Source organism: Patella vulgata, chromosome 1, assembly GCF_932274485.2.
Source record: "Patella vulgata chromosome 1, xgPatVulg1.2, whole genome shotgun sequence".
Classification (NCBI taxonomy): domain Eukaryota; kingdom Metazoa; phylum Mollusca; class Gastropoda; family Patellidae; genus Patella; species Patella vulgata.
This window is the reverse complement of record NC_065879.2, coordinates 81037178-81054369: the sequence shown is the minus strand read 5'-3', so window position 1 is coordinate 81054369 and position 17192 is coordinate 81037178. Positions and strand designations below refer to the sequence as shown.

The window sequence follows — 17192 nt, the reverse complement described above, 5'->3', positions numbered from 1 at the left end:
GGTCACTTCCGGTGGGAATCAAACCATCAATTCACAAAAACATTATTCGTCCAACGAAAACATTAAACATAGGCCTGCAATACCTATTCTGATTTAAGTTATTCGTAAAACATTTAAACACCGCACAGTTCTCCACAACACCGTTGAGATAATTATAGGCCTGTGGATCCTATTCTGGGATCATCTCAAATGTTCTGTTCACGATATCAGCTACGGCTAAACTTGGCCCCAACGCCGCTCCATATCAAACGTTGCCCAACAATAATCTACACACATAAAAGTTTCACCTACTGGGCGTAATCAAACGTGGCCCAGTTCCAATGTACCTCTGATTTAATTAAACATGGTCCGATATTCACTACAGTTATGTATTCAAAGAAGAAAGGTTAAATTGGCCCCTCCTACATAATCGATCCGATTCGGCCTGAACGAACCTTACTAAAAGACTGACTGACTGACTGACTCTGATGTGCCATCCACATCTGCTTATATAGCCATATTGTGCACATGCTGCATGCCTCAGATGCAGTTGACAATCAAGATGAGTTTGGGGGATACAGCTTAGACAATTAAAATTGAGTTTGGGGGATCAAACTCAGACAAATAGGATGTGAACATAAATATTTATAAATTCGGATGTAAAAGAAAAAATATGATATTTGATTGTGACACTGTCAGGACCTATTGCTCATGGCTCATTATACCTGTTAATAATTATTTGATCCTTTATTCCTGTACTTATCTATACCAATTAGAGTTTATAACCATCAATGTACATTTGTTTATTTAACGGCTGGGGACAGTTGCTCATGCTTGCTGATTATGCATCCCATTGAAGGGTTCGCACTGCTCTTGTATATATATATAACCATATTTTTTCATTTTATTTATTTGTGTTATATGCTTGATAACGACTTGTGAAATCTTGTTGAAACGTCGCAGTGAAATAAACCATAGTAATAATTATCCATAAATAGTGTGTTATTTGGGAGGGATTTAGCGCAATGGTTAGAGAGTAGGATTTGTGACCGAATGGTTGCAGGTTCGAGACCAGTCGAGTTCTTGTGTCCTTGAATAAGACACTTTATCCCTGTACTCCAGTCTACCCAGCTGTAAATGGGTACCAGTAGGATGGTGTATGTATTATACAAAAAACTGTTGCGCTCCTTGAAGCAGCATATGTTGGGGCGCTTTCCAAGAGTTCAGGGGTAAAGGGAGGTAAGCAGGCTTTACCTGTATCCTAGAGACCGGGATAATAATTGTGTAGCGCTTTGAGCATAAACTTGGTTTATGGATATAGCGCATTATAAATATACTCATTATGTAGTGTAGGCCATCAAAGGTATATAAAACGAAACGAAATAAAGATCTGTATTTTAATCAGATTCGTGTACTCGGGACAATGCAAACTTTGCCGATGACAAATTAATATCTCAAATAAATAATCACCCTTGACAACACGAGTCTTCCAAATTTACTCGCCTCCCGGCTCAAGGCCCCAATCTTTCCTGGACCCCGTCAAAGTATGTCAATATATTGTAAATTAGGGAGAGAGAAATGGGGTTTAACGTCCACTCCACACAGTTCGCGACTAACACATGGTTCAATTTTATTTCAATAATTCGCTTGAGCATCGCTTGAGCATAAGGGTCTTTAGCAGTGGAGGAAACCGCAGGACCCGGAGAAACCTTGGACAGGCGACCCTACTCCTTGTCACGTACAACCGGGGAATCGAAACCACGCCAGTTGACTCAATGACAGACCTTATGAAACAGCGCGCACGAGCTAACCATTTGGAGGGAAATTTTGCCCGGGCAGCGGCACTATGGCCTACTCTTATACCGAATTCCAACGGCAAGGGATCCTTATCGTGCACGCCAGTGTATAGACGGGACCTCGGTTTTTAGTCCCATCCAAACGACTAGACAACTGTCCTTGTCAGGCCCTCCATTCTGCACCACTGACATCTTTATAAACACATAGAGTTCAATATGTGACAATCATCTCATAAATCGATAATCTGTTGCGTCCTTTGCAGGGGAGATTTCTCTAAGTCATAATCATATCGGTTACCTTCCGCCTCAAATTCATGAATATTCACCTAAACCGGGAGGAAAATGAACAAATCCCGTTCTTCAATTCTATATCAAAGGATCAACAAACAATGCCATACGATGGCACAAAAATGGAAAAGATAATATTGTTATAAATAGACGAACTTTATATTATTATTTATATCTTCATTCTGATCCGGTTTCACGTAGTCAAGCCGCGACATAGTCTCAATCATTCAGACGAATACTCGACCAATGCTGAAACTGGAAAGTTTTGGGTGACCGTGACTATTTCTGCTCTGCAAGCTATTAATAGCTCCTCTCCTTTTTGTTATTTTGAAGGATGCGATGTAGCATCAACCGCCTACCGAGGGCAAATCTGGCCGGACCAGTAACGTCTAATGTAAACAATGCCTGCGTCATTAAACCAACGATTGAAGCCGCGTGCTGTTTCGTCACACGTCATTGACCGAGGGTTTTTCCAAGGTATTTATAGCGTGTTTTATTTTCTCAGAAAGTTGTCTTTGATTTAGGCCTAGATCATAGAAATTCGCAAATAGCGTGGGTGGCGAAATAACGGATTTATATGTGTTCTGCGTTGGTGTAGTTGGGTTGAATGTGGTTATATTTTAATACACGTTCTTAATACTGCCACTGGATTGTGAATGGGCGAGACGACAATTTGATCCGAATAGCATGTTGAATACCGAACTATCGTACACTCAATATTGCTGAATATAGGTAACACTAACAGTGAACCCGAGAGAGTTCATGAAATACTAGACGAGACTATTTTAATGTACTTTGAGATTTGTGAACTTTGTGATGATTAATACGCCACTCAAAAATACACGAAGCTTTCGTATAATGTGTATATGTTAAGTCGGGCATGCTGTAGGCAATTCAAATAGGATATATGATTTAAGAGTCGAATCACCTCCAAGCGTAAGTATAACAACTTTTTACCTTCTAACGACCAGTATGTATGACACAATTCGCATATATTATATATTCACATTTGTTTATAGCCCGCCTCACGAGGTGTGTGTGTGTGTGTGTGTGTGATGGGGGGCATGAATTTATCAAAGTTCAAAATTGAAATGGGCAATCAATACTGTTCCTTTTTAGCTTCTAATAAGAATGTATAATGTACAAAAGTTTTTGATTTATCGTAATCTGCTAGATTATAGTGTTAGAACGGGGGGGGGGGGGGCAAAAATATAAGGTTTCGCCCCAGAACATTTTTTCCCCCTCTCAAGGGCCCTGGTTTATAGACATCATTTATAGGATGTTAAGTATTGCTTCCTTGTCTTTGTAAATAAAATTACATATATATAAGACAAGATAAAAATGTTTAGGGCCTATTGCATCAAAACGTCCATCCCAGCGGGCACACAACGTTGTGACAACGTTGTTCAGGGGTTGTATCACAACGTCTGAAATAGGTCAGCTGTAGGTTGTTTTGCAACAAACTCTTACGTTGTGACAACGTTGTACGGACGTCAAAGCAACATTGTCACAACGTTGTGTGGTGGTTGACGAAAAGTTGTGACAACGTTGTACGGACGTCAAAGCAACATTGTCACAACGTTGTGTGGTGGTTGACGAAAAGTTGTGACAACGTTGTACGGACGTCAAAGCAACATTGTCACAACGTTGTGTGGTGGTTGACGAAAAGTTGTGACAACGCTGTACGGACGTCCAAGCAACATTGTCACAACGTTGTGTGGTGGTTGACGAAAAGTTGTCACGACGTCAGAATTTGTTGTTTTTCAACGTAGTGTGGTGGTTGGCGAAAAGTTGTCACGACGTCAGAATTTGTTGTTTTGAGGTTGTATAAAACCCAGTATAAGCCCCAATCGAACTCCCTACAGTTCTGCCCCCACTGGACTAACGAAGACGGGAATAGGCGGCCGGGCACGATGGATGTTAAATTAGGTGTGTGTGCGGGGAAGGGGGAGGGGGTGCTTAAATGCCCGACAGATTTGGGCCACGGTTTTGACATGGTGAAACGATACGCGAAGTTTCAACACTCTCACTCAATTAAAATCAAAGTTATTGTGTCCCATCACAACCAATCTAATTGCTTCTTTCTGAATGAAATCAGTATCAATTAATAGGACAGTACGTAGTTTCAAAACATTCAATTCAAACGATTATATTACAGTTAATATTAATGCTAGTCATATAACTTTGCAGTAATGGGTAAAGGTAATAGAATCTGATCATTAAATTTTAAGTAATGGTCATGTAATGAGTAATGGAAGATTTCAAAAGTAATGAGTAATGGAAATGTAATTAATTACATTCCGAAAATCATGTAATGGTCAATTACATTTCAATTACATTTAATGGCGCATTCTTTGAATGGCATTTTAGTAATTAGAACATAATCAAATAACACACTTTTATGGAATAACAATTTCTATGGTTTATTTCACTGCAACGTTTCAACAAGATTTCACAAGTCGTTTTCAAGCATATATACACAAATAAATAAAATGATTTTTTGTTCGTTCGCTTCTGGTGTTTTACGTCCACTTCCACCTAAGGTGATATCGTAGACAAAATAAAAAAAATGAGAAAGATATGAATATATATATATATAAACATCAGTGCGAACTATCCAATGGTGTGCAAGGAAGGTGAACATGAGTAGCTATCACAAGCTTTTGATGAAACAACGGTGAATAATCGTATATACTAGGATTAACTCATTATACAATTAAAAGTTCAAACAGAGGATTGTTGAGATGTACTGAAACCATACACATTATACTATATAATTGAAACCAGTTTAAAAGAAAATAAGGCATAGATCTATATACTATGATTAACTAAATATACATTCATAAGTGATCAAACAGAGGATTTACAGACATATATTACAACCATACTCTTATGCATTCAGTGATAACTAGAGTTTTAAAAGCATATAACAAGGAAACATATTTAATGTTATTACATTTTATTACTATTTAAAGATTTAGTGCTAATTTAGCATTCAATCAATCAGATTTAAAGACATGTCTTTAAATCTGATTGATTAAATGCTAAATTAGCACTAATCTTTAAATAGTAATAAAATGTAATTATATACTTTCAATGTAATGGGTAATGAATGATATTGCTAAAAATGAGAAAGTAATTTTAATGCAATTGGTACTGTAATAATAATAATAATTTATTATTTATAATGCGCCTATTACCAATATAAAACACTCAATGCTCAATGGCGCAGTTAACTTTTTGTGGACATCGCACATAGAAAATAAAATAAAATTAAATGGATGATAAAAGAACTTAAATTGGCTTATAAAGATTATAATAAAATATGACATGTAATAAACAAATTAAAACTGTACATGTACTTTATTGGTCCCTCTTCTGTCCGGCTCATATTTTAGATGAGCCGAAACTGCTGTTATTATCTCGGCTTCATTGCAGCTCGGCTGACTGATCATAACACTATCTGAAGAATACAAAAAACTGTATATTTACTCTGTCAAATTTTGTAAATTATATAATTCAGTCCGATCAAAAAGGTGGTCCTAAAGCTGTAACAGATAATTCTGCATCCCATGAATTATGGACCAAAGGTGGCTTATTGGGTAAAACGCTGGCTCGCTTGTCTGGAGGTCGCATTTTCGATCCCTACATTTGCCGAGAAAGTTCAGTAGGCCTGACAAGGACAACTGTTAGTCGTTTGGATGGTATGAAAAACCGAGGCCTCGTGTACACATTGATTGTGCAAGTAAAAGATCTCTTGGCAGTTGGAATTCGATATAAGAGTAGGCCATAGTGCCGCTGCCCGGGCAAAACTTCCTTCATAGCACGCGGTATGGCGCATGCCCATCTTCATTAGCCTAGTCGGAGCAGAACAGTAGGACGTTAAACCCCATATGAATTATATTATATATGACCCAATAACACATTCTATATGAGACATCGCTTGTGTTATTACTTTCATATTCTCCATAAATTTGTACGTGTAAGAAAGGCCTGGGTGTTAAATTACAAAAAAAGATAGGTTGCCAGACAACGAAACATACGCCCACAGCAGCTAAATCGTCCGGGCAGTCAACAAGAGTTGTCGCATATTTTTACTTTTTTCGGTAATGAAACATTTATAATACACTAAAATCTGATTAAGAGCAACAACTCAGAAAACCATTAGAATTTGTTTGGTTTTTATAAAGTTCTGCCCCATGCTAACGTTTTGTATACAAAACTTTTAATACTGTATCATGGATTTTGCTGTTCCAAGTCATAAAAATTCATTGAAAATCAATGTACTTGTACGTCTCAAGATCTTAAACTCTGTGTATCAATCTGAAGTCAATAGGATATAATAACTTTGGCCTCTAGAGCATCCACAAGATTTTTTTGAAGTGATCAAGGGCCATAACTCTGGCAGTAATTATCAGAAATCGCTGAAAATCAATATGCTTCTTCGTCTCATGACCTTAAACACTGTGTATACATTTAAAGTCAATCGGATATTAACTTTAGACTCTAGAGCGTCCACAAGATTTTTCAAAATGATCAAGGGCCATAACTCTGGCAGTAATTATCGTAAATTGCTGAAAATCAATAGGATTCTTCGTCTCATGACCTTAAGCACTGTGTATAAATTTAAAGTCAATAGGATATAATAACTTTGGCCTCTAGAGCGTCCACAAGATTTTTTGAAGTGATCAAGGGCCATAACTCTGGCAGTAATTATCGGAAATCTCTGAAAATCAATAGGCTTCTTCGTCTCATGATCTTAAACACTGTGTATAAATTTAAAGTCAATCGAATATTAACTTTGGCCTCGAGAGCGTCCACAAGATTTTTTTAAGTGATCAAGGGCCATAACTCTGGCCGTATAAAAAGATCAACACTCATCGATCAAGTAATAAAAACTTGTGTATGCCCATACCATGTTTGATTATCCGATATTTAAGGATATGTTCGTAAATTGAGTATGATAAAAACAAACCTCGGACAACTTTGTAAATTTCTAAGTCCATTATGGACCGCCTCCCTTTATTTCCCTTTAAATTAAATTGGGCCATTAGGGAATTAGACATCAACCTGTTAAAATAAAAAGACATACTGTTTATGCGTTTGACACTACCACGAATTTTGACTTTCCATTCCTTGACACCTAGAAATGGACATTAATGGGTTGCAACGCATATAATAATGTAATATGAATGTATATTAACTGATTTACATTCAATCGTTTCTGTTTTTACTTTAATGTCTAATCAGTTATGTTCAGCGAAATACGCGAAGAGAGAGAGAGAAATGGGGTTTAACGTCCACTTGACACAAACTAGGTCATTTCGGGACTAACACATGGTTCAATTTTATTTCAATAATTCGCTAGCGCGTAGGGGTCTTTTTAGCAGTGGGAGGACCCGGAGAAAACCCACCAGGTTGGACAGGCGACCAAACTCCTTGTCACGTACAACCGGGGAATCGAAACCCCGCCAGTTGACTCAATGACAGACCGTATGATACAGCGTGCGCGTGCTAACCATTCGGCCATCCAACCCCCCATACACGAAGAGTCCAAATTGAATGCCCTCTTTGGCGTCTGGTTATTCAAGTTTACACCCGCATAGTATTCTCTTGGGTATATTTAACTTCATTCTTCGAGTCTCTCTATTACAAATGAAACTTGAAAGCATTCTTGCACGCGATTCGTGTGGCAATTTCAAAACTTTAACTTTGTGTTAAATATTGGACATTAGAAGCCCATCTTTTCACGGTTACAACATTGATGTTGGGTTTAATTAAACAATGAATCCCATGGTTGCAATGTCGAAGACTGTGGATGATATTGAGTTAGAGACTTGACTCCTTTAAGACGAAGACGATTGGAAAACGAATGTACGATTCTTTTATCAATTTGTTTTCAAAAGAAAAAATACGACTTTAAACTGGTAACCACCAAGGCTCATCAGATGGGTTATCTATAGCTATAACATGAAATAAATGAAACACATCTAGTATATTATTATACTTCAATCACTGTAATATTTACAATCAATGTCAGTTCAATTATGCAGGTGTATGCTCATGAATATTGATGTTGTACATTTAATAATAAAATTACCCTTCACTTGAATTAAATCTAAAACCCACAAGCATGCAATTAAAGAGCTGTGGTGTTAACAGTCGCACTAGCCCGGCATTATATCCACCTGTCCGTAGATCGACAAAGTACAAGATTTAATTTTCAGAGCATATATGTTTTGTTGCGTGTCAACCTATAAGATCGTAGACTTGGTTGCCTAATAATTAAGATGTATACAGCGACTTGGTTAACCGTTCATCGGTTACTACTGGTGAAACGGTTCAATATTACAAACCGATATTCGTTTTCATATCATATTTGACATTCAAAACCAGGAATGGTATCCAAAAATGTTTTCATTCACTATAAAGACTATATAAATAGTTCATACAGCACAAAGTTCATATAGCATTTGTCATTTGTAATATATCACGGGAAATTAATGTCTTATTAATTCACGTTCGAAGTTTTGTATACGTTACATTATTATCAACACTCCCTGCAAAGCTTGGGGTAGTATCAACTTATCTAAACAATTCATGAAATCGGTAACCCTATAAATTTAAAGATAATAGATAATGGGAAAGTCCATTATACAATACTATAAATATTGAAATGGCCCCTTCCAATTCCAGACATAGATTGAAATAGCTCTTTCCAAATCCAGACATAGCAAATGACCAAAAACTAAATGATTAAAATGCAATACAATTATAAAATAAAAACACTAAAGTTTCAGAACTAAAATAAATCATTTAAGAGATAATAAAACATATTTAAAATACTCAATTTACTTTGCAAGGAGGGTTCAATATTAAACATTAAATAACTGGTTAAGGACAGCTATAGCGTGTATAGACATTTAGATATAGTCATATAGATTTGATAATATATACATGTATACATAAGTAATACATTCATATAAACAGTATAGTACAGTACAACTATGTCTAAAGTGTTTCAGCTACATGTGACCACATTACATAATTAATTTCGACCATTGACTCATTGACCCCATTTAGCATGGATCAGCCAAAGAAGGGACGTAACTCGTTTTTTCGTAATTGGATGCAGACTACCATTAATTTCCCCACTGACTTCAATGTTAATTCTGTCTCTTTTCCCGGCTCCATTTTTCCCAAAATTCTCATTGGGCTGAATGCTTTTCACTACAGAGAAACGAATGGCCATGAGGTTGACCACCAAAATTTTGAGATGCACAAACTCTGTCATCCTTCCGCCCCGAAACCATGAATATTTTATTTACCAACACCTGGCAGATAATTTTAATTCAAACACTCTTCGTCCATTCTAGACCAAAAAATCAACAAAAATGTACATGCGAACGGGGAGAGAGAAAAAAAAGAGAGAATTGCTATAAATAGAGGAAATACAATTTGTGGGCATCGAGACGATGAAATTTAATGGTGTTCTGCTATCTGTTCGCTTTCACAAATATGGCTTAAATTTTTCGCGAAAAGTAGGTCATGCGAGACGTCGCGGCCTCTTGCCTGTTTCCTCTGCAATTGATACCGGTTCCATTCAAATCAAAGCAGTGAGTTAAGAGGTCAAAGTTGCCGCGCATGACAATTTTGTCACAAATAATAAGCCAAAGAAGATTTTTATGTTCCGATTGAAAGTTTGAAATTTTGTAACTTGTTTCGTGGAGACGAGCCGGGGAATAAAAACTTGCTAACATAGATGAAATATTCTTCATAGCATTAGCACATGGCGCGGCGTATGCCAGTCTTGGTGTCACAAAAAATGCAGTAAGGCGTTAAACCCCATTCCATCTTATTGCTGTTTACAAATACTGTTAATTATATTTATACAGTCGTGTCGTTTTTGTTATTGGCAATCGGACTACAAGTTGGTCTCTATAATTCAAACAAATATTCTACGAATATTAGTCTGGATGGGTTGTCAACATTTGAGAATAACTAGGTCATTAGCTACATGCAACAGTTCTACCCAATGTTTCAACGTTGCCAACCTCTAATCCATGTTCCTGAAACAACGACTGCGAGTTTAACATCTTTAAAGCGAGATCAAGCCTTCTATTGAAGATGGCTTTTATCCTGCTGCATCAAATATCCACCAAAATCTGGCAGAAATTGTACATGTACACGTATATTTAAATTTAGCGCCTAACTCTTGTATCTTTACGCCTCAAAATCGTGAATGTTCACCTGGCAGAAAATGTAGGCCTGTATAATATTCAAACCTTTTTTTTTTCGATTCTACGCCATATTTTTAAAAAAAAACCAAAAAAACAACAAACGTACGTGTACAGTAACTACAAAGTATATACTATAAGTAGGGGTATTATTATTATTACGGTGATTGGATGGCCTAATGGTTAGCACGTGCGCGCTGTATCATAAGGCCTGTCATTGAGTCAACTGGCGTGGTTTCGAATCCCCGGTTGTTCTTGGCAAGGAGTGGGGTCGCCTGTCCAACCTCGTGGGTTTTCTCCGGGTCCTGCGGTTTCCTCCCACTGCTAAGGATGGCTACGCGATTATTGAAATAAAATTGAACCATGTGTTAGTCCCGAAATGACCTAGTTTGGGTTGAGTTAAAGTCTCTACCTCTCTTTTGGGTTTCCTCTGCATCCTCCAATTTCACCCCACCCCACCCTCTAGTCTCTCTCTAGAGATATGCAACAACTTTAACTTAAAGGTAGATATTTCCATAAAACATGGACTTGAACACTAAAGGAGTGATGACCATAGGAGATTAGTTGAACAGTTTTGGACTTTTAAAGTATTTTATAATCTGGTGTAGGCTATGTTCGACCAGAGCTGTATAAAGTTTTTAAATTATCAAAATGTCCAACATGAACATATGAAGTTTTAAGACGCTTTGTGAAAGTCAAAAGACAGGAAACGGTTGAAGCACCACAATAACTCGCGAACCATCATTTATATCAGGTCATTGACTAAGGCCCACACAAGTATCCTGTCCTCTCCTTCCTTCTTTCTTTTTTGTCCTCCCCCTCTCCTTTCTTCTCTTTTCTTTTTTTCTTTATATGCTTAGGCCCACTTTTTTTAATGAGCTTAGGCCCACCTGTCACGGACAGGTGGACAGGTGGGCCCAGTCCGGCACTGTGGATGGAGGTGTGTATGTGTGTATGTATGTATGTCGTATCAAATCAACCGGTATGACCCCGTGAATTTTTAATCTATTACTCGGTTCAATTTGGGCGACGGGCTTTGGATCCCGGGTGAATTTGTGCCCGGGCGAGGTCGGGCATCCTGCTATCTAAAATAATTAAGCGGTAATATGTACTTTTTGTATTTTCAGGTGGCTTCTACAAAATTATCAGGATAGAGTTTAATTTAAGAAGTACAGATTCTTAAGTAGACCAACATGTCGTCTTGTGTTCCTAAAATACCCCGTTCACGTCGCCAGACAGGACAATTGCACCATAGTGGGACTCAACCTGATGTAGGACTTGCTCGAAAACAAGCAAAAGTATTTGATGCAGATCAGAATGGTGACCCCGTTACAAGAATTCTCATACAGGGTGATGACGGAAAAATCCGTGAAGTGGATAGCAAAAAAGTAGTCGATGCTGACCACGAATCGGTTACAGCGAATCAGAATCAAGCAGGAGAAGATGACGAATTTATTGTACACGATGCTGACCAGCCCTACAGATCAGAACACGATTCGGTTAATCAAAACGGCGATCCCGGTACCGGCCACGATTCGGTTACAGTGAATCTTTATCAAGGACAAGATGTTGTCGATTTGTCTGTCTATCCGAAACAGCCCTATATCTCAGACGACGAATTCAAGTTCAAATGTCACCATTTTTTGCTCGGTATTCTATCTGGTATAGTTTTGTTAACAGATATATCCACGGACGTTTATTTGACGGTAGAATATTTCCGAGAAGGTTTTGGCATTTTTGGCATCGTCACAGCCATCTTGGTTTCTGGGGCGTCCGTTGTGGTTTGTGGTTATAGTCTGTATTGGTATTATCTGGACTACGCCGTCAATAAGAATGATCCCACTTGGCTGTGGGTCTGCAGAATTGTATTTTCGTGTCTGCAGTTGGCCATTTTGTGGAGGTAAGATTGATAGTATACGATGGGATAATTTAGGTTTTGATTTTTGGGGATCGCGTGTTTAAAAAAGCCTGAATTATGTATTATAGTAACTGACGATAGGGCGTAACGGTGGCTCAACGGGTGAGATGTTGGCTCGCTAACCTGGAGGTCGCGTGTTCGATTCCTGCATTGTCTGAGAAAGTTCATCGGGATTTTCCGGCGTGGTTAACCCTTGTATGTGCATGGTGCAGGATAGGGGGCCTGACAAGGGACAGTCGTTCGGATGGGACAAAAAACCGAGGTCCTGTGTACATATTGGTGTGCACGAAAAGGATCCCTTGGCAGTTAAAATTTAATATAAGAATAGGCCATTGCACGCTGTATGGCCTATATCCGTCTTCATTAGGCCAATCGGAGCAAAAGAATAGGGCGTTAAACCCCATTTCATTTCATTTTAATAGCTGACGGTCTGACTGTTCGGGTATCCTGTTAATTTATCTCGATTCACCATCCGATGGTCTAGAATTGGATTATGGGCGTATTTTGTTGATTTATGACTAGATAATAATTTAAATAACATTTGAAGCCAGAAAAATACCTTTGGTAGGCGACTTAACTCTTGCTAAATCACGTTTTTGACATCAAAAGAAAAAAAAGAACCACATTATGTTGTAATATCTTTAAAACAATTAATACTTTTTCTGAAAGAAATATTAGGAAACAATATGATTAAAGTACAGATCTATATTTCGCTTTTATACTTTCGATGGCCTGCATAACATGAAGATCTGACCGGCTGTAATGGGAGGTCGTGTCAAAGGTCATACAAATGTCTTTTGAGCCTATGACGTTAGTTATTCGAGTAACCAATCAGCATCTGTGTTTTAAGTGGGCATTCGAAGATACTGATTGGCTAATCCCTGACATCTACCGGAACTTGGGTTATTTAACAGTTCTTTCAGATCCTAGTATACTGAAGAGAAGTAGAACAAAATTATGAACTATAAAAAAAACGAAACGAAATGTGATCTATATTTTAACCAGATTGATTATGAAATGAAATAACCCCAATGTTGTTATCTTGAATTAGGACTATGGAATATCTGTATTATGGTTACAAATCACTGAAGTCAAAAAATGAAAAAACAAAAAGAAAATATACTTCTAAGACTGTCGATGAAGCTGTCGATCTACGGTTCCTGTGTGTTTTTGAGAGTTTTTTGGAGTCCGCCCCGCAACTGGTTTTTCAACTGTATGTTTTTGGTACACTTCGACCAGTTGATAAAGACATTATTTCACGTAAGTTATCAAAATGACCGGGATCACGCTAGCTAAGTGGTAAAGACCCTGGCTCGCTAGCCTGGAGGTCGGGTGTTCGATCCCAGCATTAGCCGAGAAAGTTCATCAAGATTTTCCGGCGTGGTTCCCCCTTGTCAGTGATGCAGGACGGAGGGCCTGACAAGGACAGCTGTCTGGTCGTTCGGATGGGACGAAAAACCGAGGTTCCGTGTACACAATGGCGTGCACGTAAAAGATCCCTTGACAGTTGTAATTCGATAAAATAGTAGGCCATAGTGCCGCTTCCCAGGCAAAATTTCCCTCATAGCACACTGTATGGCATATGCCCGTCTTCATTAGCCCAGTTCGGAGGAGAATAGTAGGACGTTAAACCCCATTTCATTGCATTTCATTTATGAAAATGACATCCCGTCTTTTTTATCCCGGTTGGTGAAGAACAGTATAGCCCTGCTAAATTATTGGTCCGGGGAGTGGGGGGCAAGTGTTCTTGTGATTCGTGATTCGTGCTGGCCGGCTACCTCTGGGCCGTGGGTTAGATCCCTGATGTGCGCGTATCTGGCTTGGAGGATTTACTCCGGGCACTCCTATATCGAAATTCAACTGTCGTGGGTTCTTTTGCGTACTCGAATACGTGTACACGGGGCCTAGGTTTTTATCCCATCCGAATGACTACAGATTGCTCCTTGTACTTTGTACAGATGCCCGTACTTTCTCGACCAATACTGGTATGAAGGAGCAAAGAAAACAAATTGGTAAAAGCATAAAAAAATCGGTGTCGTGAGCGAAAGGGTGGGTCATATTGGTCGTAATAAAATCGAGTTAAAACAGGAGGTTCAACTGATTGAAGTTTAGTATCGTAATTGGCAATGCGGATAGAAAAACACCCGTGGGGGAAAAGAGTCCACTTGCTTTATGATGAAGTTCTCGCATTAAAAAACACATAGCTAGACCACAGAGCCACGTTGTCTAAGTGAGTAAGACGCTGGCTCCCTAGTCTGGAGATCGCGGGTTCGATCCCAGTGTTGGCCGAGAAAGTTCATCGGGATTTTCCGGTGTGTTTTCCCCTTGTCAGTGGTGCAGGACGGAGGGTCTGGCGAGGCACCTGTCTAGTCCTTCCGATTGAACGAAAAACCGAGATCCCGTGTACACATTGGTGTGCACGTATATCCCATTTCATTTATCAAAAATTGTTTGTTTTCAAATAAAGTTAACTTTTCTTTTGTTTCAGTTTTGTACAGATTAGGCAAACTCTTTGTAACTTGGATCGGATTAAGTTTGAGTCTGACGTCATACCACTCAAGTCTACGCAACTCAGTAGCAGGGAAAAAGAAGATGGGCGTGGTCAGTTATTCAGGTTATTTAGCCTGGCGGGTCTTTGAGGTCGGCGGCAGGGTGATAAGCTTAGCATATTTCGCAATTTATTTCCACGAATGGATTTTGCTTGGCATTGGAATCCACTGGATTCTGCTATCAATTGTGAATATGAGCAATGGAACTAGTTTCTATGAAAACAAAATCCTCAATAAAGGATATGACGTATGTTTGGGCTACGTCATGATTTTTTGCTTTTTAAACATTCCTGAGGGTCCTTCGAAATGCCGATTAGTTGTTTATTACGTCATATTCTACATTGAAAACATTGTGTTGGTCGTTTGGACAAGTGTTGTCAATCCTTCCAAATGGTGTTGGAATTATGTGTACGTCGTTTTCGTCATCGTGTTTAGTTGCCTCCATATTTTTCTCCTGCTGTTGTATTACAAATTTTGTCATCCAAATAAAGACAACGGTACATGTTTGAGACGAATTAACAATATCTGCTCTTCTGAAGATGAAGATAACAAAAACATGTTATAACAAATTGAATAAAGTCAGTGATATGTGCTCTTTTGAACATACAATATTTTAAAATATTAGCATAGAAATTAGATAAAATCAATTTGATTAAAACACGGATCTTAATTCGTTTCTTTTTTTATAGTTCAAAATTTCGTTTTACTTGTCTTTACTACACTAGGATCTGGAAGTTCTGGTTGAAGTGAGGGATTAGCCAATGCAACGGTCTGTTAGGCGAGCCCTTGGCGTGCGATGCACGGGACTGGGTAAACAAACTACTAGATATGTCAACGCTGATTGATTAATCAATGTCTCACGTCATTGGTCAAAAGCTGCCCGTATGACCCCTGACGCGACCTTCCAGTACAACCGTTCAGATCTTCATGTAGTGCAGGCTATTGAAAGTATAAAAAAACGAAACGAGAGAGAGAGAGAGAGAGAGAGAGAGAGAGAGAGAAATGGGGTTTAACGTCCACTCGACACAAACTAGGTCATTTTGGGACTAACATGGTTAAATTTTATTTCAATAATTCGCTTGCGCGTAGGGGTCTTTAGCAGTGGGAGGAAACCGGAGGACCCGGAGAAAACCCACGAGGTTGGACAGGCGACCCTACTCCTTGCCACGTACAACCGGGGATTCGAAACCACGCCAGTTGACTCAATGACAGACTTTATGATACAGCGCGCGCACGCTAACCATTCAGCCATCCAACCCCCCAAAACGAAACGAAATAGAGATCTTAATCAGATTGAGATAAAAATGACTTGATTGAATATAACTTAAATTTGTTCTATGGTGCTTATTAACATACTATCATTGAATTTTGGTATGTATGCTGTTTGCGAGTTGTGGATACGTATTCAGCTTTTAAAAAAGTGATTGAGTGGACCCATATGGGCGCTCCGTGGGTGTCTGATTGTTTCGTTTCACCCGCTCATGGATTCTATCCAAATTTGTAGCACGGGTGCTGTTTATTATTCACATTGGAGTTGGGTGGCCGAATTGTTTAGCGGGTTTGCTTTAAATTATAAGGTCTGTCACTGAGTCAAGTGGCGTGGTTTCGATTCCACGGTTGTACGTGACGTGTAGGATTGCTTGTCAAACCTCGTGGGTTTATCTGTGTGCTTTGGTTTCCTCCCTTTGCTAAAGAGCCCTACGAGCAAGCGAATTATTGAAATAAAATTTAAAAATGTGCAAGACAGATTTAGCTCTTACATAAGTTTCGAAAACTTAAATGACAATGCCAAAATGATTAAATTAATGAATTACCCTCGATACATTACAAAGTCGTTTAATATAAGACGAGAATTCTTATTTAATCCTAACTAATTGTATATAAATAATCTCTTAACGAAATAACTACAAATATTTATATTATTACATGTACTTATTTACTTTATTATTAATTATATTTAAAGTGACTAATAGGCCCAAGAGGCCGGGTGTTTGAACTATGTCATAAGTTATATTGTATATAACATAACATATGTCACTATAATAAAAATTTCTTCTTCTTCTTCTTCTAATGCATCTTTAACTGAAACTGCTCAAACCATATCTTTTTACATTTTTTTACTTGTTATCCATGGCTATTATTTTATTTATGTTCAAATACTCACTTTCTCGAATGTTTCTTTTGCATTTTATTAATGTTGACTTGCCAGACAGAATTAAATGGATTTAACTTCATACAACCAAATGAAATGAAATGGGGTTTAACGTCCTACTTTCCTGTACGTCATCTGGGGTAATGAGACTGACTTACACCAAACACTGTACTATGGGAGAAATTTTGTCCGGGCAGCGGAGCCACGACCTATTCTTATTTCGAATGCCAATTGTCAAGGGATCCTTTTTGTGCACGCCAACGTGTACACGGG

General features: G+C 38.4%; 1 protein-coding gene and 1 long non-coding RNA gene across 3 annotated transcripts; one reads left to right on the top strand and one right to left on the bottom strand.

The window, feature by feature from the left end:
* The first annotated feature begins 2415 nt into the window (after positions 1–2415).
* Positions 2416–15743, top strand: LOC126824512 (XK-related protein 6). Of its 2 annotated transcripts, none has more exons than XM_050553762.2 (4): positions 2416–2540; positions 11428–12200; positions 13270–13478; positions 14707–15743. In XM_050553762.2, exons 2-4 carry the CDS (start codon positions 11494–11496, stop codon positions 15330–15332), a joined length of 1542 nt encoding a protein of 513 aa, XP_050409719.1. In that variant the 5' UTR covers positions 2416–2540; positions 11428–11493; the 3' UTR covers positions 15333–15743. The 2 variants fall into 2 exon arrangements, with proteins under 2 accessions (XP_050409719.1, XP_050409710.1); XM_050553753.2 differs by lacking the exon at positions 2416–2540 and adding an exon at positions 2582–2999.
* LOC126825113 (uncharacterized) lies at positions 5198–9139 on the bottom strand. Its single transcript, XR_007681800.2, has 3 exons — positions 8919–9139; positions 7039–7133; positions 5198–5526 (listed from the first exon to the last, which is right to left on the bottom strand). It is a non-coding gene; the product is annotated as an uncharacterized LOC126825113 (long non-coding RNA).
* Positions 15744–17192: the final 1449 nt, after the last annotated feature.